The sequence below is a fragment of the Oxyura jamaicensis genome, chromosome 5 (genome assembly GCF_011077185.1).
Source record: "Oxyura jamaicensis isolate SHBP4307 breed ruddy duck chromosome 5, BPBGC_Ojam_1.0, whole genome shotgun sequence".
Classification (NCBI taxonomy): domain Eukaryota; kingdom Metazoa; phylum Chordata; class Aves; order Anseriformes; family Anatidae; genus Oxyura; species Oxyura jamaicensis.
The window spans coordinates 18,277,384-18,300,048 of record NC_048897.1 but is presented as its reverse complement, the minus strand read 5'-3'; the positions used below and the strand labels follow the sequence as shown (position 1 = coordinate 18,300,048).

Below are 22,665 nucleotides of genomic sequence, written 5' to 3'. Positions count from 1 at the left end.
CGCGTGCAAGCAGAAGGCAGCGGGCATCCTTGTACCTTGTTCCTGCTGATGGACTAGACCACAAGTTGTTTCCTGTGGTCAGGAGCCACATCTGAGAGTTTCGAGAGCAACGTATGCAGGCTGGGGACTTTGTAGCTAAATAACATGCATTTCAGATGAGATCAGTGCTTACTAGAAAGAAAAAAGCTAAGGAAGGATATGGGTTAGAGATATGATTACACGTTTACTCAGTTAGGCAAATAATGTGTAGTGATGGTTCAGTGTTTTACAGAAGGTGCTGATGTACTTTTTGAAGCAGTACAGTTCTGTTACCCACCCAAAATAACTGCGTCTTTGTGAGAATATTTCAAAACGTGGTACACAAGTCTTGGTAAAATCACCCTATCTTTGCAATGGTTTCAGTTCTGTGTATGGGAGAAGGGCACCTCCACACGCTGCTCTTAAAGCTGCTCTTCGGTGGCAGTTCTCACTGGTAGTTAATGTACAACCACAATGTCCACAGAAAGTCTAGATTTCAACAATTATTTCTGTACCTTGACAATGTCTTTTCCAAGAGAGGCAAGGGAGGGGCAGGAAAGGGGTGATTTACTTTGTGTTCCCTTAAAAAGGCAAACAAACCAACTCTAAGCATCATAGCATAGATCTGACCTTCACTGAATCAAGCTCTACATTAAAAATTGCCATAGATGCATGGAACAATTGCTGCATAATTTCATTCTGCTCTTTCCTACTGAACTGTAAAGCAGAAGTAAATTGAACATCTCGGATGATTTCAGGAGTTTGCTTACAAAAATGTTTTGTTCTTGCTCCCTCGTTGTGAAAGCTCAGGACCCTGCCGTGCTCCACATGCAGGCACAGCATGGAGTGGAGTGCTGGTACTCTCATGTCCATAATTATTCTTCCTGCTATTCCTTCTGCACTTGTGGCCTCACGTTTAGGGTATTGCTGTGCCTTGAGCAGGTGAATTGATGAGCTGTTCGGGGCTCTTCCCTGTTTGGAATTAATTCAGGATCCAGAAGGGTGTTTGAGTATTTCCAATGCAAGTGCATCTTTGAAGATTTATCACCAGTGAATTTTGTTTGTCATTGTTATATACCTGTCTTTAAATCTAGTTCTTCACAGCTAGGCTTTGTAAGCAGAAGTGTGTTTTCACCTTGCCGATCATTTTATTTTTCTAAAAATTAAGTGGTATTTGTGCTTACATGAAGTGTGGGTAATGCCCTTCTCCCTGTGATGGAGACTGGGCTTTTTAGGCTTTCATTTTCTCTTATTTAGATAGTTCAATAATCCAGGAGAGAACATCCCCCTTACCCCATGACTATTTGCCTTTGAAGTGTCAGTGATACGGTACAACAAAGTTAGGGAAAACAAGTCAAGCAACACAGAAAGGTGCTAGCTGTGTGCTGCCTTCTGGATTTGGGGTGGGATGGTGAAAGGCAAAGAGCTTTGCTCCTTGTGAGGCACCGGGGAGCAATGGGAGCAATGTAGGAAGCCAGGCTTCCTTGGTTCCGCTGCTTGCTGAATGGCTTCTTATCAAAAAATAAATAGGTTACTGTTTGACTTTGGAAGTGAGGTATTCTCAAAAGTAGAAATATAATGCAGGAGTACATAGAAAAGAGTGTGCCAGCACCATTGCGTCGTTCCAGAATGGCACACTCTGTTACATTACCAGTGATTTGCTTATGAATTACCAAGGGCAGCCGATGCTCAACGGAGCTAGGAGGCTAAGGCAACTTCCTGAAATAAAACCCACCCTGCTGATTACCAGGGCAGCTGTGCACTTTGACAGTACCAGCGAAGGGGAGGGGAACGATGTGTAAATGCAATGCCATTGTAATGGTTAGCCACAGGTCAGTGACAGATAAGCGCTTAAAGCATTTGTAAGGAAGATGGTGTTGACTTAAGGCCCGGGGCAGGTGCAGTCATACTGGGGGCCATACCCAGCTGAGGGTGAAGCTGGTGATGCAGCTGGGTCCTCCTCTGTTACGAGACCTGCACTGGAAGGGACCCACAAGGATCATCGAGTCCTGCAGGTCCTTAGGTGTCTCACTGGCATCTGGGTTTCCATTACTCTTCCTGGGAGGCATGGCCTGTGGTGGGATGGGTATGGCTTTCCATGTCTTCTGGCCCCTTGCTCTGGGGGCTTCCAGGTTGCTCTTGGCACCACAGCTTGCTTCTTGGTAGGACTTTGTGTTGATCAGGCCTGGTGCAGTTTTTACAAGCTAAATGCAGTTCTTTGGCATACACGAGGTGGGAATTGCTGCTCCTGTGTTGACTCTATCACATTCCTTGTCAGAAGATAAAGAAATGGAGTAGGGTATAACTCAAGGATGGGGAAACTTCGTAGGGCTCACACCTGGTTTGAACAAAGACTTTGGACCTAGAGGTGTAGCAGCTGAGGCTCAGGCACGCGCTCCTCCTTGCTGCACCTCTTAGGGAGTAGCAGTGCTCAACCAACGGGCAGGGTAGTGGTGTCTTAAACAACAGCCAAGTTTTTTGGAGCCTACCCTCTAGTTAAAGCTGGAAAAAAAAACTTGGAAAGCACGGTTACGTAGCGTGCAATTATGCTGCTGCTTGTGTGTTTCAGCCGGACCGTGCACAATTAGCCCTGCACGCTGCAGCGTTCAACACGTCAGGCTGCATTTAGCTCTTTTCCTTGTAATTAAGGTGACTGCCGAAGTCCCGAGCCCAGGAGTCCTCACTTGGATTTAGAAGCAGCCACGGCACAACGCTGAAACGTGGTGTTGTGTTCATGTAGCAGGTGGTTTGTGCTGCTGCCCCACAGCCAGCTCCCAAGCACGCCTCGTGTGATTGCACCCGCAGGATTTCCCCTGCACCCAGGTAGGGGGCAGAGGGGCCATGAGGGCTCCGGGTGCTGTAGCTGCAAAGCCAGCTCCTGGGCTCCGAGGCCTCGTGGAGGACATGTGCTCCCCGTGGCTGCAGCGGGTGGAGGGCTGCCGAGGGCTTGGCTGGCTTCAGGCAAGTGGGACGGAGATGAAGAGCGGCGTACAGGCCCTTTAAGAAGGAATTGGCAAAGGAAGAGCTCAGTATTTAAATTTAGTGCAGACGAAGAGGGAAAAAATTCCCTGCAGCATCTGGTTTATATTACTGCTCTCTGCTTTGGTGGAGGGCGTGTTTACAGTGAAGCTCTCGGGTGCGTAGCGAGGGGGGTGCTTGAGCTGATTGTTTCAGGGGGACCCTGAGCCCTTGGTACCCCATGCCCTCCCTCTGGGCTCCCTAACTAATGCTCTAACTCCCGGCTGTTGAGCAGAGAGGTGCCTGGGTGGGCGTGAGGTGTCCGAGCCCAGTGCTGCGTCTTCCAGGGCTCTCCCGCAGCGCTCACTGTCCTGGCCGCTTCCCATCTTGCTCAGCCTACAACTGGAGACAAGCAGTCCCTTGGTTAGGAGTTTATGCAGCCGTGTGAGCGGTGGCTACCTACAGAGGCTGTAAAACTGCTGATGCATCTGTGTTCTGGCTGCTGCAGTGGTTCGAGGAGGGCCGGTTACTTCTGACTTGGGCTGAAGGCAAGGTTCGTGCTCAGCGTGGGAGGTGGCAGGAGCAGGAGGACGACTGGGTTTTAGCTGTGGTGGAATTTCTCGTCTGTGTGTGTGTGTATTTTCTTTATTGAAGTGTGGTTTGTGGTCTCGGAGGAGTTTCAGCAGAGCCAAGCTCCAAAAGGAAGCCTGAGCATAGCAGCGTTAGCTGGGCGAGCTGCTTGTCAGAAGGGAGGGGAGGTCTGCGCAGGTCTGTGGTAACCCCTGCGGATGCTGCCTTCCACCAGGAGCCTGCACGTCGCGCAGCACATCTGAGGACTGCCTGCCCTCCAGTCCTGTCTTCCGGAGAAATACAGTTGTCGGGCTCAGCGCTCAGCTCCTCTGCTCCATTTGGCAGGGAGGTGAAAAATTCTCCCAAATTCTTACTGAAATGCTGCCTTCAGTAAGTGTATAAATGTATTGTGAAAGTTCATCATGTTCAAGGACAAAATAAATACGTATTTTTAGATGTAGGGCTGTGAAAAAATAATTTCTAGCCCACAGGGCTAGCAGTAGTTTCCGTGTCTGCTATTTGAAACTTTAGGGAATAGATGCCATATGCTTCCAGGCAGAAGGAAGAGGAATGGAAAATTTGGGATTTATGTTCATGTGTAATACAGATTTGTCGTATGGTCATTCTCTGCAGCTGCTGCTGGACCAAAGCCTGTTGCCACCACCGCCAGACTGAGATTAAAGCTCATAATACAAATCAGCTCTTCCCCCAGCTATTTTTGCAATTTCCCTCATCCAAGAAAAAACAAAGCTGGTCCCCACTTCCCATTTTTCCCTCCTCCTGTCCCAGGATGAGTTCCCCTTTTGCGATTTTCATCATCCCTTCTCTTTAAATGGCAGCAAATGCCAGTCATAATTAATCTTTGCATATCTCTGTTCTAATCAATGCCCCTCAACTGCCAGTCCACCTTTATAACTGAGAGCATCGCGCTACAGATGAGGTGCAAGTCAAACCCTGCCCGTGCCTCTCTGCCACCCTTTCCCAAAGTGTCCTGTTCACTTCTTCCTCGGGGCAGCCTGCTGGCAGGCAGGCGAAAAAAAATGACCTGTGTTTCTGAATGACGTGGTTGGTGGCACAGCTGGCAGCACTCTGTGTGTGCCCGGTTCTTGTGATGATGGTTTGGGAAACTGGTAGCTAGGGGTGTTTGCTGCCTGTCTGATTTGAGGTCATCTACATCCCCATGTGGCTCCTGCAAGGGCCAGTCCTTCCTGAAGTGTTAGAAACGGTCTTTGACCAAAAATGTAGGTACATTCAACTGTGGGATTACAGCTTTTCTTTCTTTTTTTTTTTTTTTTTTTTTTTTTTTCTAAATGAAAAATGTTTTGTGGGGGATAAGTCATACTTGCTTTCTGTTTATTTTCTTCAACAACAAAAAAAGTGATTCTGGAAATCGCAGATACTTAGGCCAGTTTCCTTGCCCTTCTACAGAATTCATTGGGGTGTGCAGCTTATAGCTGAGATGTGCTGGTGGAGTGGCTTCCATGCGGAGTTGCATCTCCCAGGATTTGCGCCTGTCAGACGTGGGAAAGCACCACCCTGCTTGGTGCTTTGTTGTGGAAGAAACCTTTAAATGAGTTCCTGCACAGCAGAAGAAGATGGGAGCATGAGGCACCTGAACCCCAGCTCCCAAAAGGCATCGCCACACTGCTGCTGAGGCAAAATCCTACAGCTTGTGACAAAGTAGTCCTCTTACACGCACCCTTGCTGAAAACAGGCCGCCTTCTGTACAGCAGGAAGAACGTGTCTGATTCACCCTAGCCAATATCTCAGATTGTCAGAGCTATGCTGAAACTCACTCATGTTTTTAAAAGGGCAAAATTGCAGCTGTCGAACGGGAGCACTCGCTGTTTAGTCAGAGCGTAGCTGGGAGTACACTTAGAGCTGGGATGGAGCTACAGAAAGGAAGGGAAAATCCTAACGCTTCCAATCCTTAAGTGCTACAGAAATGCGTAGCAAAGTTCATTTTAACTTGTGGTTCTGAGAGGGATTTTACTGGGTGTTGCTTGGGTTTCTCCTCTTCCCGTCTTCTCTTTCCCAAGATATTTGCATTAATGCACAGCATCCTGGGAGATTTGGCATGGCAAATAGGAGTCGTCCCACTCCTCTTTCTTCCTGCCTGAAGACAATCAAAAAAATTGCTATCTGGTTCTTTTGATAGAAAATAGCTGAGACATCATTACCTCTGAGGCTCTATCATTTTTCTTGCCGAAAATACCTGATTGTTCTCAGACAGTCTCTCTCCATCTCCCATCCTCTGCCCTCCTGAAAGCTTCTCCTTAGAGAGAGAAAACATTGTGTTTTTTTTAATCTCATCCCTTAACTGGGACTGCAGAGCTTTGGAAACCGTGCTAGCGTTTTCATACCCAGTGTGATGCCTCCTCCTCCGGCCCGCTGAAGAATGCACCTTTTATACCGATGGCCTTTCCTATAAATGGAAAGGCTCTGGGTATGTGCAGAGCACGGGGAAGAAAAATTAGCGCTGGCATTCAGCATCCAGTTTACATCATCCGTCCTCTCTTGTGGTGAGCTCTTTGACCTCATCTCCTAGAAATGAGCAAATGCAGGAATGTGAGCGTGTCTGTGGCCAGAGCGTAAATCACGCCCCGTCCCCTGCAACTGTGGTTGCTGCAGCTCCAGCTCCCGCCTTCCCACTGCTCTCAGGCTTTCCTGACGGCCCGGCTTGCAAAGTTAATTTCCCTGGCTGAATATGGTAGTGCAGCATTGCTAATTGAGGTGAAGTTTGGGTTTGTCGCATCTTCCTGGAGGGCAAGTGAGGAGCCGAGTGTGATTTTTACAGAAGACAACCCTGGGCTGAGGACGCCCCAAGTCCTCATGGGCTAATGGGAACTTCAGTTTGCCCAGGGCTGCGGCGCTGGGACTGCCCTCCCTGCCCTCGTCCCCTGTGCTGTTGCTCGAGAGCCTTGTTTGAAGCCTGCAGCTCTTTGGGGTGGAAAAGTAAAAGCAGCAAATGTTTCCTGATGGGCTGAATGTCAGCGTTTTGCTTCCAGTTCTTTCTGCAGTGTGTTTTCCCCCACGTTCCCATAGGTCTTCCTGTCATCGGGACGGTGAAAATCATGTTGCCGGGTTTGAAAAGAGAGCTCAAATTCTTCCCATTAGTATCTGGCACAGCGTTGTGCATATCTGCTTTTAAACAACGCAGCAGCAGCTCCTTACGGCTCCTTTGGACTGGGCTGGAATCACCAGACTCTGTCGTTCTGCCATCACCCCCTGCAGAGCAGGGCCTGATCCCAAACACCCAGAAGTCCATGGAAACATTCTTCTTGGTAGCCCTTGGATGGAGGCCAGAAGGTTTATGGACAGCTTTTCCCAGGCTTCAACTAGGACAGCCACTCGCGCTGGCTTGACATCTGCCCAGAGTGCTGCAGATTCCTAGTGCGTGTCTTTAAGCCTCGCTTCCTTCTTTCCTTTTTCATAAAAATGTTGAAAAAAATGACCTGTAAAACCATAGCACAAGGTTTTTGAAGAATAACAGCGTCTGGTTTTCCACTAGGTCATAGCTTACTGTGCTACCACGAACTGAAAATGCATTTGCTAATGGCTCAGGTTTAATAAAACATCAAAGAAAAAAATCCTTGAATGTTTCTCCTTCCCTTTTAATCCCTTCCAACCAGTTAAACATCTGCTTCTTTTAAAGAGAGTCTCTTGCTTTGAAAAAGAAAAAAAACACCAAAAACAAAAAAAAATAATTTTATAAAAACTGAGGACAAAAAAAAAAAAAAAAACAGAAAAGCCACTTTGGTCGTCAGTTCAAGAAATTGTTTAGAGAGTGCATCCCCTGAAAGTTGGGCCACGTTCTGCTGACATCACCATTCTGGCATACTACTGGCCATGGGGGAAGGCGAAGGCGGATGAGGCTGGAGCAAAGAAAGCATACTGGGGGAAGCAGAGGATAAATGCCGTGGTGTTCTCAGCCAGGTGTTACATGGGGTGAGCCGGCGCTGCCTCCATCGCTCGGTGCAGTCGCTACGGTCTTGGGATGTCTGAAACATCGAACCGCAGCAGCCTGGAACAAAGCTCCTGCTGTAATTATCCCCTATCATTGTTTTTAATCTTCCACTGCCTTTTTTCTTGTTTTGCTTTAAGATCTCCATCCTGCTCTGAACACACATGCTGGGAAGACCTGGCCTGACCTCCCCTGCTTCTTTCCCCCACGGCAGCTCCGAGCCTGGCCCCTGTACCTGCTGTGTGCTGATCTCTGCTGGGGGCTGTGCCCCGTGCCCTGCTACGGCTCCTGCATCCCACAGCCCTTGCCAGCTTTGTTTTCACACCGCTGCTGTTTCTGGTACCCTGGCTCGGCTGCCCTGACGCCTCTCCACCAGTTTTCCCGGTGCTGTCTGGGTGTGCCCACAGACACCCAGTGCAGATCCTCACAGCGCACCGTGGCACCGCTCAGGGTTGCATATGCTGCGTGAAGATACAAGATCCCATCGCTTGCAGTGCGTGTGGTGGAAAGGTGGTGTTAGGAACTTGCACTGGCATGCAGAAGCCCTAGGGCCCATGAAGATGCTAACTAATTAGGCCACTCCTTGCCCTGTGATGCGCACCGAGGAATAGCTTGCTACTCAGCGCTAGCGTAGAGTTTAAATCCTGTTTTGTCCTCGCTCTTAGATGACACATTCATGCCTCAACAGGGAACGTGTCTTAAGATCCCAGAAAAGACCATCTTCATAATCTCACCACCCACATTAGCTCTAGCACTTTTGGCATCCAATTAAAAATAAGTCACGATGCAATTCAACTTTAAATCTGACCATTAACCTTAATAAATACTTCTCCCCACAACCGCAGGGGACACAGGCACTTGTATATTTGGATTTGTCTTGTTCTTAGCTGTTTCGTGTGCTGGACATTTAAACCACAAGTACAAACGCTCAAGCCTACAGCTGTGCAAATGTGTGCGCCCACCTGAGAGTTACAGCCTGCGAGGAGAGCTGCCTGTGGTCAGCTGCTGGTAATTCACCGAGGCTCTGACCATCCTCACAGTGCTCCTCTGTGTGCTGCCGGAGGCCCGCGGGCTGAATGAACCACAGTTTGCACCCACTCCTCATGCATGAGGAAACGCAGATCTCGGCACCATCCTGATTATTTGTGCTGGCTTCCCAGAAGTAACAGCAGCAAAAAGTGACAACTGTGGTTGTGAATGGAAGAGCACATGCACCCAGGGATGCACAGAGGAGCAGCTCCACCTTTTCACAGTCTCTGTTCCTGTTAAAATTGCCCCTTGTTCTGTTCCTCGGGGGTGGGAGGTGGGGGTGCCCGGTGAGGATCCCCTATGCTCAGTTCTGTATTTTGTTGTGTTTTTTTAAGACATTTAAAGCTCACAGGAGTTAGATGTGGGACTTTTTTTTCAGCGTCTTTATGCAAACATTCAAAGTCTGGTTTACATGCCGATCACTTAAAAGCTTTCATCCAATGCTAGACGTGACGTTCCCTTCTCCGACCTGACATTTCGTTTCCCTCCAGAACAGCCGATGGATCTCCAATAAATCTACCACATGGGTTTTCAGTTATCTTCTGTCTGCGTAGCTGCAGCACCCTTTTTTCCTGACTCCAGTGAAGCAATCCAATCACACTCGCATTCATCCAAACATCTGCAGCAGAAAATTTTCATAACCCATCACTTGCAATCATGGCTTTCAGTTCACATCTCTCAGTAGCTCTTCCTCCTTCATCTCAGTAAGCAGGAGGTGCCTGTCTTTGTTTTCAGGGCCCTGAGTTGCCTCTCCCATTCTTAGGTCTTTGCAGTGAGATGTCAGCTCTCACGTCTATCAGCCCGATACCAACTGTTGTAGCCTGCTTGTTGTGTTTTCAAACAAATGTTTTCTTGCTCTTGCTTGCTCTGCCTCTCTCACCTAGGAGGAACCTGTTAGAGACAGCCACAGTTTTGTTGTCTCCCTTCCAATCTGGCTGCCAGCACCAGCTGCACGGCCCAAACTCGAGCAAATTGCAGCGTGGCAGGAGGTGATCTTGGTGAGTAGCTTGCTGAGAGGCAGGCTGTGGGTGCGCTGAGACCGCACATCACAGTCCTCTTGACCCAGGACCTGTTTTCTAAATTTTGGATAAACCCATTATCAGGTGAATGATCCTAACAGTCGCAGACCTTGTGCGAAAGAACATGAGCTGGGGGTGATGTGTTTCACAGCCGTGAGCGAGCAGGAGAGCTGAGTGCTGACAGCATATTTTGTCAGGGACAGAGGTGATAGTCACGGGGACAGCTTGAAGCAAAGGCAGCGGCATGCTCACAGAGATAGTGGTGTTGAAAGGTGTGGAAGGGGAAGACTTAGCTGGGCTCTAGTGAATCCATAAGTCTATTTTCTTGCTGAATGTTTTAGCCAAGTGTTTTGGTCCCCAGTGATGGGAGTGAAGCCCGGGTACGTAGTACATCCATGTAGCTTTCTGAAACTCTCTTGGACGTCGGTATCATTTCTGTTTCCTCACTCCTAGCCAGGGAGCTTAGGCTTCACGTCAAACGCTGCTTTGGAGTCCCTTTCTCACAGGTGTAGATTCCTGTAGCTAGGACACTCACCACCTGCCCTTAGAAAAACAGATTATTTCAGGTTTCTTCCCTCCAGAGCTCAGAGTCACCAACGTTTGGTGGGCTGAGGAGCAGCTGTTAGGGCTAATTGTGCAGCATCTCTACAGAGCAGCGGGCAAATACATGAAGCTGTTGCAATTATTCAACTTGTTTACTTAGCTCTGTATTTAGAAAGCCTGAGTAGATGAAGCGGTAACTTCCTCTTCCTGCCTTCCCCCTCAACAGAAAGTAAACAGCCAGAGAAGAGCCGCAGATACGGTGACACCCGTGAACCCTCAGCGTGCTGGGCGGCAGGGCGGGCTCAGGGCCATCCCAAAGGCCTTTGAACATGGGCCACACGAGGGCTTTCCAGAGCTGCAGCTCAGAAATTGCCTTACACCAGTCTGTATGTGGGCTGCCCCAGAGAGGGATGCCCCTTGCATGCTGACAGCACGCTTCCCTGCACCGCCGTCGTGCAGGTATGAAGTGAGCCATGTCAGCCATCTTTGTTTCTCTTTCTTTTTTGGTTGGCAGCTTAGTTTCCAGCCAGATCAGCTCCATGCATACTGGCTTTATGGAATTAAGATAAACTTGAGATAAACTGCCCCATGAGAACAGAAGCACAGCACCGTCGCGTTTATGTCTGCTGTGTGATGGTGCCAGGCATTCGCTGTCTTCTCCTCCAGCCTGCCCCTGGCACAGTGTGAGTGATGCCTCAAACTGAAATCAGCACTGGGCCAGAGTAAACCACCTGAGAAATTTTGTGTGGTGAGGTTTAAAGTGAAGGCCTGCCATCACCGTGATGGAGTAAAACTGCCTGTGGAGGTTTTCATGCTGGTGTCCAGCCTCCCTGAAGCGAACAGTCTTGTTTTCGGTGGTTTGTTGCCACTTTTCAGTCCATAAATAGCTGCATCCCAGTGCTCAGCAAAATGATTTCTTTCAGTATATGCCCAAATGCTATGAAGTATTTGGGAAGCTCAGCATTTAAAGTGCAGAGGCCAGCTCTGTTTAATTTTTGTTATGAGAGAGCTTGAAGCAAGTTGACATTTATGAGTTGATTTCATAGGAGAGAGAAGAGCATAATGAAGAGACTTGCTAGTCTGAGCTTCATAATAAACTATAAAAGACCATACTTCTGGCCAGTCAATCTCACTGTACAGTTTTTTTGCATGTCTGAAGACTTCTTGTAACTTCCTAGCTGTTCATGCTCCCTGGTAACTGTGGTATGAGGGCTCCTTGTACTTTACGGATCCGAAATGCCAGCCGAGTCATTGATTTAATGGCCAGGAGCTCTCAAAGGCCAGCAGATTGTTCCTGAAATGGTGCAGGTCTGTAGCAGAAGGAGAGTTAAAGGCTCCAGAGGTACAAATGTAGAGAAGAACAAATATTTACCCTGTGCTGGAAGAGAAGTGCACTGGATTGAGCTTTCTGCCCTCATCACTTTAGCTTGTTGTTAGCTAATAAAAGGATTGCTCTGACTCCAGAGCAGTTAATACTATGCCAGAGGAAAACCAGCATGGAAGGGACTCTGCCTTTTTTTTTTCTCCCTTCCTTCAGGAAAGGAGAATTTAAAATTGTTCAAAGCACTGAGCAAAACCGAAAAACTCTTACACTGAATTTACTTGAGCTTCTTGCAAGTGGTATGCTGATTTGTTGCTGTTGTCCAGAAGGATGGATTGATTGTCAGGAAGGGTTTGTTTTCCCTGTGCACCAGTTCCTAGCTCCTCTGGACAAGGAGAGGCTTTGGTAGTGAGCGTTATATCCCCAGTGGGATCCAGCCTAGCTCATGCAGATGCAGTCAGGACTGGGGCTCTTACTCTTTAGTGCTGTTCTCATCCTGACCTGCAGAGCTGGGGTTGGGAACTCGCTGGAGCTGGGTGTGCAGAAGCAGTGACCGAGCTCTGTCCTCCCAAGTTCAGCAGCTGTTCCCTGGAGCTGGAAGATGCAAGTAAATTTATAATTTTTCTTTTCACCCCCGGTAATTCCTTAGGCAGCCACCGAATGGCTCGTTACCTGGATGCTGGTAACCTGCTGTATAATACAGGGACACCTCCCCCTTTCAGCACGTAGTACTTCAGAAGCAGTGTGGGCTATATTTTGTCTTTCAGCCACACTCAGAACTCAGCAGCTGCAATTAGACCAGAACAGGACATTATCCCTGATGCCAGTGGTACTAAACTCCTTTTGTGGAGGTGGCAAAATAGTGCTGAGAGCTTCTGTAATGATTCTTTCTGAATATCCATTGAATTCCTTCAGCCTTTTTCTGAGAGAATGGGCTAACCCCACGGGAAAGCAAAGGTCTTTGTTGTGCGGCATTGGTCTCGTTGACCATCATACCTGTAATTCTTCAGAGGTCAACTGCTGATAGCATACCTCTTCAGCACAAACCAAGCTCTTTCAGCCGCCCTTGTGTCCCGGAGAATGGGCTGAAATGAGTAAATGCTGAAATGGTTTATCAAGTGCCATTCTTCCTTTGGGAATTGTTAGGCGGCGTTAAATACAGAGCAACAGGCAGTGAAGCCAGGGCTGTATTTTCAGGTTGGAAGATGAAATTGAAGGGTATGGCGAACAGTAGCTGATCAAGTTCAAACAAAAGATTCAGATTCAAACAAAAAGCACTTTGGGGAGCTCCCTGGAGTTGCAGTGAGGTTCTTGTAGAGGATCTCCAATCTGCGGCAGAGGACAGTCATCTGCCAGTGGCTTTAGTGTACTTAAAGCTCTGCTAGGGTGCCTGAAGAATAAACCACAGAGTATAGAATACAGAGATGAGGGCTGTTGGGCTGGACTTCCTTACTCACAGTTGAAAATTAAAAATATAGACGTGTAAAATTTCTGTCACTTGCAGCCCACGGGCAAGGAAACTGTTCAGGTGGGCCTGGAGACCCTGTTTTGACACATCTGATCGCAGGAGTAGTTCGTGAAGGCCCCTTTCAACACCCAGATTTCTTCACTAGGGTTGTTTTATGTGGTCAGCCTTGTCCAGCCATGGCCTTCCGTGTGCCAAGGCATTGACAGGATCTGGGATAGCTTTGTAACTTCCCTGTGTAACTGAACACCTCCGTGTCAGCTCATAGCACAGCCGCAGGCAGGAAGGAAAGCTGCTGCCAAGCCCCTTTTCTGGGCCCGTGCTGAGCTTGGGCTGTGGTGACAAGCAGCCACGAGGAGACCACCAGCAGTTCTTCCTAATGCTTTCGGGTGTGAAGGGTGGTGGGAGAAAGGAGCACCAGGGAAACTCAGAGAGCAATGGCACCAGCGGGGGAGAAACTGTGAGGATCTGGGGTTAATGGTAGTAGTGCGCTGGTGCTGAGGGCAGGAAATTTGGGCTGGGGGCCTGGGAGCTGGGTCCTGGCCTGCCCGGCCTCTCCATCGAAATGCTTCCGAGTAATGAGCAAGTGGTGGCCTCGTCTGTCTGCTCGAGGAGAAAGAGAGGGGTTTGTGGTGACTGTGGGTTAGGATCCTCCTTGCTCGATACGGTGTATTCAGCTCCCAGACTACCAGGGTGGAAAGGAGCCCGTTTTGGAGCAGCTGGAACTGCTTTAGGACTAATTCTGTGGCTTAAAGAAACCTCGTGTGCAGCAGTTTTCTGACTGCTCTTAAAAAACTATTAGTCGTTATTGGGTGAGTGCCTCAATCCTTGTTCCAGATAATTTCATTCAAATGAAATTCTTTGCAGCCTGGAATTGGCTGTAGGAGTCGTTGCAAGAGCGAGCGTGGATCTGCCTGAGCGACTGGTACCCTTAGCTCACAGCCTGGTCAGGACCTCACTTTGCAGGGCACGTGTGCAGACAGTGTAATACCGTGTTCCTTGGCTGGGATTTGTGTGCTAGCCACTCCGTCCCCTCCTTCAGAGGAGCCAGGGCTTTGTGGACACATGGCAGCGGCAGAACTGTGTTGAAATACTTGATTAAAATCCATCCCCCGGTGTAAACACGAGGAAAGGAGGAGGGTATCTTGGAGGCCCCTGAGCGTGGTGGTGGTGTGCCGGCGAAGCAGTGCTCCAGCAAATTCTTTCTTCGGTCGCTTTAGCCAGACTTCTTTCTGCTGTCAGAGAGGAGGCGAGCAGCACTGCTCAGGCTCAATTACAGCTTTTCCAGGGCTGTTATACAAATACGGCCGTCTCTTGGCTGTGTCAGGAAGTTTACACTCACCCATGGAAAGCAGGGCTGCATGGAAGAGTGATTTAGCAAGGAGAGAAGTAAAGAGCATCTGGAAAGGTCAGATAAAGCTGGAATGTCACTGTCACAGCCGCAAAGAGATAAAACTGCCCATATATTATTTTTTTTAATGTCATTTGCGTGGTTGTGGTAGCTTCGACATTTACATTGCTAAAATTGCTCAGAGGCTGAAGTGCTTTATGAGTGTTTTCTTGCAGCAAAGAGCTCTTTAGATCTGCTCTCAGCAGCAGCACAGCGCAAGCAGAAGCTTTCTCTGAACTTAAAAATGTTGGCTTGCTTCCCCAAGTTGTAGGAACGTTGTGTGAACCACTCTGCTACCACGAAGAGAGAGTTGGGAAAAGGGAATGCAAAGAAGAAAGGTTACTGACTTTCAGGAACAGAAGCAAAGGTTTGTGGGGTGCAAAGAGTACCACAGCATGCATAACATGCCCAGGCAAGGACTAAAACAGCAAACCCTGAAGAAGCAGGGACTTCTCGTGTTGTGTCAGAAAAAGGGCACACATGCCTGTTAAAATAAGTATGGAACTAGGCTTGTAGAGACCACAGCAATAGATTTCTCTTACATGCCGAGGCAGCGGCAGAATAATTCATCATATTTTGTTGCTTTTAGTGACTTTTGTTACTCTTTTTATCATCCGGCAGGTTATATTGTGGTAGAATTTGAAGGTGCTATTGTTTGTACAGCACCTGGCACACAGACAGCAAGGGGGGTGAGGGGATGTCAGTCTCAGAGACCTTGCTGATGAGGCTGGGGTGTTTTTAAAAAATAAATGAATAAGGAAGGTACAAGCCGTAACTGTAGATTGGAGCAGGGGGAGACAGAGCAGGGATGACAAACGCACATGTGCACGCACACACGCGCCTTCCTCGGGCATCCTTTCATTGTGAGCACTGAACAAGAAACAGACCTTTGGGGAGATCTGCTATGTCCAAAAATGAAATTAAGAGTGCAATCTATGGAAAGATCCGAGGGCCAAGAAACACAGCTCCGTTTGCACCTCTTGTGAAGTTCCCATAGAAAATTTATGGTGTGAGATTCATAGGAAGAAAATCCAGTTGACAGTGTGTTTCTGTGCCGTTATTTGGTAAGAGTAAGTAGTTTTCCACTTCTGTGAAATTTTCTTAAGCCTCGAGATTATCAGAGTATTTGTTTTCTCTTCCTTGGGACAGGGAGCTGGAGGTAAGCGAGAGGATAGTCTCCAGGCTTCTGCACTTGCAGACAGCGAGGAGGAATGTCTGCTGCTTTAGAGAAGAGGGTTGAGTTCATGGCTCTGTGCTTGTACCTGACATGGGGTTTTTCAGCCCTCCCTCCCAAGCTGCGGTCTGCCTCGCCTCTCCCCAGGAAACACAGGTGCTTTTTGGGCTGAGCCTGCACCCAAAATAGGGCTGGCTGCTCGCGACAGCCCCTTCCGCTCTCTGGAGGCTGTCAGCCGGCGGCAGGCAGCCCCGCAGGGCTCGGCGGCTGCCCCCACTGCTTGCTGCCCTGACGGCGTGGGGAGGAGCGGGTTCATTGCACAGAAGGTGGATGGGGCGAGAGAGCGGTTTCAGTAGGTTTCCCAGAAAAACAAAAAGGATCCTGTGCAGTTGCTGGAAGCCAAGTCAGTAAAAATGACTCCAAACAAGACTGCCAGGATTGCAAGACCCAGGAGGCAGCAAAAATTTCAGCTTTCCCTTCTTCTGCTCCCCTTGACTTTTCTAACACATTTCTTCAGCCTTCTCTCAGCTGTCTGTCAAATCTCCTTCCAATTGACTACTTTGAAGGAAGAAGATACTTTATTTCCAAGCTGTGTGTGCAGCAGATGCAACATAAAGTTGTTTTCTGCTTGCTGTGTTTTGACAGATGTTGCTCAGGGTTGGTCTGTGAAGAATACTCTCTGTGAATCCCATGGCTATAAATGCACACTCCTATTAAAAGCATTGTAATCCTGCTTGTAAAATGGCCTAATGCATCCATGTAGGACTGCTGGTTGTTGCTGTTTCCTCATGTTGTGCTGTTTATGGTGTTTTGGAGTTCATGTAGGATCTGAATGGTTCCTCAGGATAGTGTCTGCACATCTGGGAGCTGTCATAGGGGAACCATCTGTTAACTCTTTCTGATCTGTAGCCTTGAGGAGCTGAGGTGTCAGCTGTCCCACTGATGCCTAATGGCAACAGTTCGCAGAGGCATCTTTCTTCAGCATGTCCATCTCCATGACGTGGTGGAGAAGGCCCCAGCAGAGAAGTTGGAGGGCTGGCTCTGGACTGTACTTTTCCACCGAGGCTTAGGTGACTCTTGCACCAATAAATGTCATCTCAGTTATTTGGTTATCATGCCAGGCCTTGCAATAATGCAAAGTTTGGAAGGTCTGTCATTTGCTTTTAATTTCATCTGTGTTTCTTGGCGAAGTAGACCCTGTAACCCCCTTAGTTCCCCAAAAAATGGGCAAAAAGAGGCCCAGCTGAGCTATGCTGAGCTTATCCATGATTCAGAGCAGAGCCTTCTGATATGCTTTAGTTTGAAGAATAACAAAACTGAACTGTCTTCAGAGAAGTCATACAAGAAATGAAAGTGCAGCCTGGTGACCTGTGAGTTAAATCTTGGGCTTCCTCCTCACTTCAGCACAGCTCTGTAATGTGACCTCAGGCCAGTCACTAGCTGGCTTGTTCTTTCTGCTTTCCACAAATGAGAGGGAGGCTGATGGGCATCTACAACTTTCCTGACATGACTTGCTCTCATACTTTGTTATGTGATGCGGATATAGCATTTGAAACCATCTCTGCTCTCATCTGCCCCTCTAGAGGAACGAAGGAGCCTGGCTGCAAAAGGCAGCCGAATAAAGGAACCTCTTTCCACATAGCATGGGCAGTGGAGTGAAGAAAGTAGTGCCAAAAGGATGTACTTCAGGATACAGGGCATGTTTTCAAATACAGCTACTATTACCCTAAAAACAAAACAACAACCAAAAAAAAGGAGAAAAAAAAAAAAAACACTTATTTCTCAGGGGAATAACAATAAAAAGCAATAAAAGGTGCTTAATGGCTTAATCTTTTTTTAAAACTTCCAAGTCTGGAAGGAAACCAGGCCATCTTGAAAATAGAGATCTCAGACTTTCACAATACATGGACCCGTCCAAAGAGCTATTGCCATGGAAGTATTTACAGCTGCACTGTTATCCTGCTCCCTCCTGCAGCCCCGGCAGAGCGTGGCTCGAGCACAACACCGCAAAGCTCAGCAGCTGTTAAGCAAAGCTTTTTCCTAGGAAAGATTCTGCTACACTATTTGCAGCCGTGCAAGCAGGAATGCAAGCAGGGTAATAGAGGAAACCCAGCCTCCAGAAAAAAATAAGTCTCCGTGCTGTCTGGGGCAATCTTCCTTTTGAAATCCAGTGTGTGCTGTGAGCAGTGGTAAGCATTTCTAAATTCTTGCTGTGCCTTGCTTCAGTATCAGCAGAGTCCTTCCCGCTGCAGTTCCCCAGCAGCCTGCGATGGCATGAGTGTTGTGATCCCCCTCCGCCCTCCTGCCTGTCCAGGTGGGCCCAGTGTTCTGCAGAGGCTTGTTGGACGCTGCTCGACTGTCTCCAGGCAGTGCCTCGGCAGGAGCCGTGCCTCACCAGAGCAAGTAAACAGCTCTTTGCTGGGTCGGTGAGTTGAATTGGCTCTGGGAGCACGGCTAGGAGAGGGAGGGAAGAAAGATCTCCTTTCTGTGGTAGCGCAGAGCTTTTGGGAGCTGCCCAGTCTTTGAGTAAACTCACCCTTCTATTTAAAGAGTGATTGAGGGGTTATCAATCCGTACAAAGGAAAGGGTTTGCTTGGTGCCCTGTTCAAACACTGTGAAACTCACTCGTTAGCACTTGGACAAACTTGTCCGCCCATAATGAGCTAGTTGCTCCCTTTTACTCTTCAAACAGCTCTTTTGTTTCAAATGGCTTCTGCATCTCCAGGTTGGGCTCTGTGGTTCATCCAGCCGAAAGCATGTCACACTGTGGTGTCTCGGGGTTTTGTGTGTCAGTGTCCAGTGACAGCACTTACTTTTCTCTTTCAGACCCATTCACATGGTGCTCTTTTGAAATAATCTCTATTATTGTGTCGCGTGGAAGCTCAGACCCTGGCGTGGATCCCCTAACTGGCGAGATGGTCTCCTCCCCGTCAGTGCCCCACGTGCCCATTGTTCAGAGCACGGGCTGGCGGAGCGCAACCACAGAAAATGTGTGCTGTCATCAGTTGTGGCGAAATTCATTTCTCTCGTATGAGAGATCCTCTTATCCTGGCCACTTGAGGTCAGAAGGCATTTCCAAAAAGAGTTTTGTTTAGCCTTAATGCCACTGGCTGTGTTGTAATTTGGACTTGAGTCCCTCCTCCACTTCAAACTCCTATTATTACCCCACTGGCCCTGCAGAATATCACTAATTGCAGAGTGGCTGTGATTTTTGTCATTGAGGTGGCTGCAGCGATTCCTCTGCCAGAGGCCCTCGAGCAGTGCGAGTCTGGGACTCTGCTAGGCAGCAGTGTGGGTAATGCTCACTCTTACCCTTTGGAGGGCCGGCACTTGTGTTGCGATGGGTGATGCTGTTGTAGTTCGGAAAGCATTTACTTCTTCACGTGAGCAGCTGCTGCAGCTGCAGGGCGAGTGTGAACCAGGCAGGCAGGTGAGGGGGTCTGCTCAGCAGCGAGTCGGGAGAACAGAGGCAGCCGGACCCACGCTTCTTGGATGTGGTTTACATGGACAAGTTGTCTGCCCCTCAGTGCTGCCCACGGGCTGCAGCCTTTGCTGGTGGTGGAGTAGTCAGAAGGCAATTTGCAGTTAAAAAAAAAAAAAAAAAAAAAAGGAAAAGAAAAAATTCTCAAGCACTTATCTAGGGACAGGGAGATCAGGAATACTGTTTTCCTTTCTCCTTCACGTTATGTTTAACATGTGTCCCCCAACACCATTGGAGTCCCCAGTAACACGAGCACTTAGCATGCCTTGAAATTAGTTTCAAGGTACTCTGAACAGAAACTTTAGGGCCTCTCCAGAAGATCAGGCACCCTGGAGCTGTGAAGTGACCATCTCTATCAGACTCGCACTGTCATGGGAGCACCCTGCAACTTCCTCGGATATTTAGGTATTAACACTTGTGCTCTGCAAGATGGGAAGGTGATAATCTAAGTGGTGTTTCAATCTGTATCACAGTGCCCTAGCAGCGCTGCTTTGGTTCTGAACTGTTGTTTATCTTCTGGGAAGATTACTGACTGCTCTTTTATTTTTTTTCTTTTCTGTGTTTTAGACATTTACAGCATGGTGTAATTCTCACCTCCGCAAGGCTGGGACACAGATTGAGAACATAGAGGAAGATTTCAGGGATGGTCTTAAACTCATGTTACTTCTGGAAGTCATTTCAGGTGAGAGAGGTTCTGTGTGGTGCTCTCAAGCGTCCTTAGCATCTCTGTTCTGAAATCTGTCCTCCCCTTTCTTGCAGAATAGGGACAGCAAGAACTGTAATGCTGCCGATTTTGCTGGAATATAAGAACAGCTGTTTTCTGATTCAGAACAAATTTCTCCCTAATGAATATCTTGTCTCCAGCAGTGACCATGAATGTGCTTTTGGAATGTGCTCCAAGCCTCATGGCTTGTGCAGGCTGCCCATTGCATTCCTGCTCCTGCCTCTCGGCTTTCCTCCACCCGTCAGGAATGCACAGCCTCCTGTGAAGGCTCAGGCAACGTCTCTTACTGCTTGGCAGGGCTGATGAAGCAGCTCTGGAAAGAGTGTGGGAATGCTGCACTGGCGAATCATCCCAAAGCCACATGACAGTGGGAATAGGATAGAAGTTTTTGGAAGAGGGGAGTCAGACCAGTAAATCTTCTGTGTCATTCAGTTTCAGCTGTGACTGAAGTTTTTCCATTCTAGTTTCAATCTGAGCTCAGTGCTTAGGCCTTTGGGAAAAAAATCCCAATGTAAAACAAAATCCCAGAAAACAATCTGAAATAAAAACAGTGACCAAGTTAGGTCAGATATGTTTTAACTCCCTATCACAAATGTCCCACTATTTGGCAGATATCTCCCTCAGCAGGGATTATTTCATGTAAGCAATAATCCCTATTGATGAAATAAATACCTTTAAGTATTGTGGGAGGCATAACGGGGGATAAGACTATATGTCTGAAACTGGGGTTGTGTGCTCACAGTATTTCTTCTGATGGCTTCTGAGCCAGTAACAGCAACCCTGGGATTTGCACTCCTGATCTTCTTGGTATGTTTTCCAATAAAATTGCCATGATAGAGACACTCAGACTACCTTCTCTCTGCCCCTCCTTTTCTAACCCTCTCCAGCTCCTGCAAAGATGCTGTCAGTATGTTCTTGAGAATTTATGGATATAGGATAAAACCTCATTTTTTTGCCCATGCTGGTGGTTTGTAGGAATCAAAGTTCAAATGTTATCAGAGCCCTGCAGCACGTGTTGCTCCTGCAGTGCCTGTGAGAAGCTAGCTGGCAGAGTCCGATTTTTCTTTTCTGTATTTATCTTTCTGCTGAGCTGTTCCCCTCCAGAGGGGGGCTTCCAGATGGGCCCTGATGGCTTAGGTTCTGATTGCTGGGCTGCAAGACAGGGGAGGGGAGCATGAACAGGGGAGGGCGCTGAGTATGGCAGGCTGGCTGCTAAAGCAGCAGGTCTCGTGCCTCACACCATTTAATTTCCTCTCCTTACCTCTCACCTTTCCTCTCCTGTTGTCCTGCTGGGAGCCCACCATCAGGCCTGGGCATCCCCATCCTGCTGTGAGAGCCGAGGCTCCCTGCAGCTGCTGGCCCCACCAGTAGCTTGGGAAGCAGCAGCCCCGCGGTTCCCAGCACCGCCACGTAAGGGGAACGAGTCTCCTGCCTATGCCTTCCCCGCTGGAGAGGGTTCGCCTCTGTGTTCCTGCCACGGCTCCTGCTGGTCACCTGCCAAAAGGGAGAGTCTCCGGATGGCTCGTAGCCCTCCGGTTCAGCTTCTGGCCTTTCCTCTCAGCTCTTGGCTCTCTCCAGACCTTCCTCTTCCTGCGTTTTGGGGGACTGTGGAGCTGCTGACAGGACTTTGGCGTGGGCAGGCCTGCTCTGCGATGGGCTGATCTTTTCCTCTAACCCAGCTACGCCATGGTAGGGTGATGGCCAGGGGAGCCTTCAGCCATGGAAGCACAGGGTCGGGCCAGCCAAGAGCTGTGCAGAGCCAAGTGCCACCTCCACCTGGTCCTCTGGCCTGAGGCATGCGAGGGAGGGAGCGCTATCATCACAAGTCCTCTCCCGCTGGCCGCCGTGGTGGGCAGTAGCAGGTGGGCCCCATAGAAATTGCCCTATGAGAGACACTTTCATTTTTCACTGCATGTATTTCCTTCCCCTGACAAAGCTGTTTTAAAAATAACACCATGAGACTGAAAAAGTCCAAGCCCACGTTTAGTACTTTTCAAATGAAGTTATATGGCTTTTTTTTTTTCTCTCTACCAAACAGAAGGGATGACTAATTGAAGTTTTTCCTAAACAAATTTGCTGTAAACAACTTCTGTGCCAACACTTCCTTGCATTGTTTGGCTTTTGAAGTGCAGCCTTGGGCTAGTACAGGAGAACTGGAGAATGGAAGCGAGTCGACCATTTTATTTTCATTGTCTCAGCTGGGAGAAGTACTCAGAAATAAAGCAACAATGCAAATAGCTGAAAGTAGAACATATTTCTAGCAGGCTTCCATTTTAATAGTCTACATTATTAATATTGCATGCCATGGAACCATGTGAAGCTTTGCTCTGGAAATCTAAATTTGTAATAAAGTTCGGGACTGAAGGAAATAGCCATTGGGCCTGGGGACTCTTTAAGTTCACTAAAAAATTATTCTAAAACAAATATCCTACTGTGGTATTTGAGAAAGGGAGGCTGCAGTTTTGCAAACACCCTTGGCTGCTCTTGGATCATGCTGCTGGCAGAGGGAGCGATCCTGCCCTCCCCAGCCCCAGGGAGAGCAGTTCAGATGCTCTCCCTCCTGTTGGCAGCACGCATTATGCAGCCACAAAGTGAATTGCTCCAGCTGAAACCTGAGCTTCTTTCTTTATTTTTATTTTTGCAAGGCTAGTTTACAGTCACATCAGTGAAGAAAATGGTTATTTTTCAGCTGGCTCAACCTGTTTGTTGATGTTTGGCAGCATAAATCTGCTTAAGTCTATTCTGAAATGACATTTGTAAAAATGTCATTGTGAAACTGTCACAAAAGGTGCTTCCACTTCTATTTTCAATGATTAGCATTATTCAGGTGGAAAAAGAAAGCAAAACACCATGATGTGTACTTGAGGGTCCATTAAAGTGAGAGAGATATTTTTAATCCTAGGAAGGCGGTAGTACCATAAATACATCTTTTCTACTTTAATTGTATCATTTTGAAAGTGAATCTGGTTTTATCCTTAAGCCTGACACCAGCCTACAGTAACAATTTAA

At 48.1% G+C, this 22,665-nt stretch overlaps 1 protein-coding gene across 5 annotated transcripts in view; it reads left to right on the top strand.

Annotated features, from left to right (window-relative positions):
• ACTN1 (actinin alpha 1) overlaps positions 1–22,665 on the top strand; it is an 86,661-nt gene that overhangs the window by 19,989 nt on the left and 44,007 nt on the right. For all 5 annotated transcript variants that reach the window (XM_035327704.1, XM_035327707.1, XM_035327703.1 and 2 more), the window contains exon 2: positions 19,500–19,614. In XM_035327704.1, the coding sequence (XP_035183595.1) occupies positions 19,500–19,614 (115 nt within the window). The remainder of the gene's footprint in view (positions 1–19,499; positions 19,615–22,665) is intronic.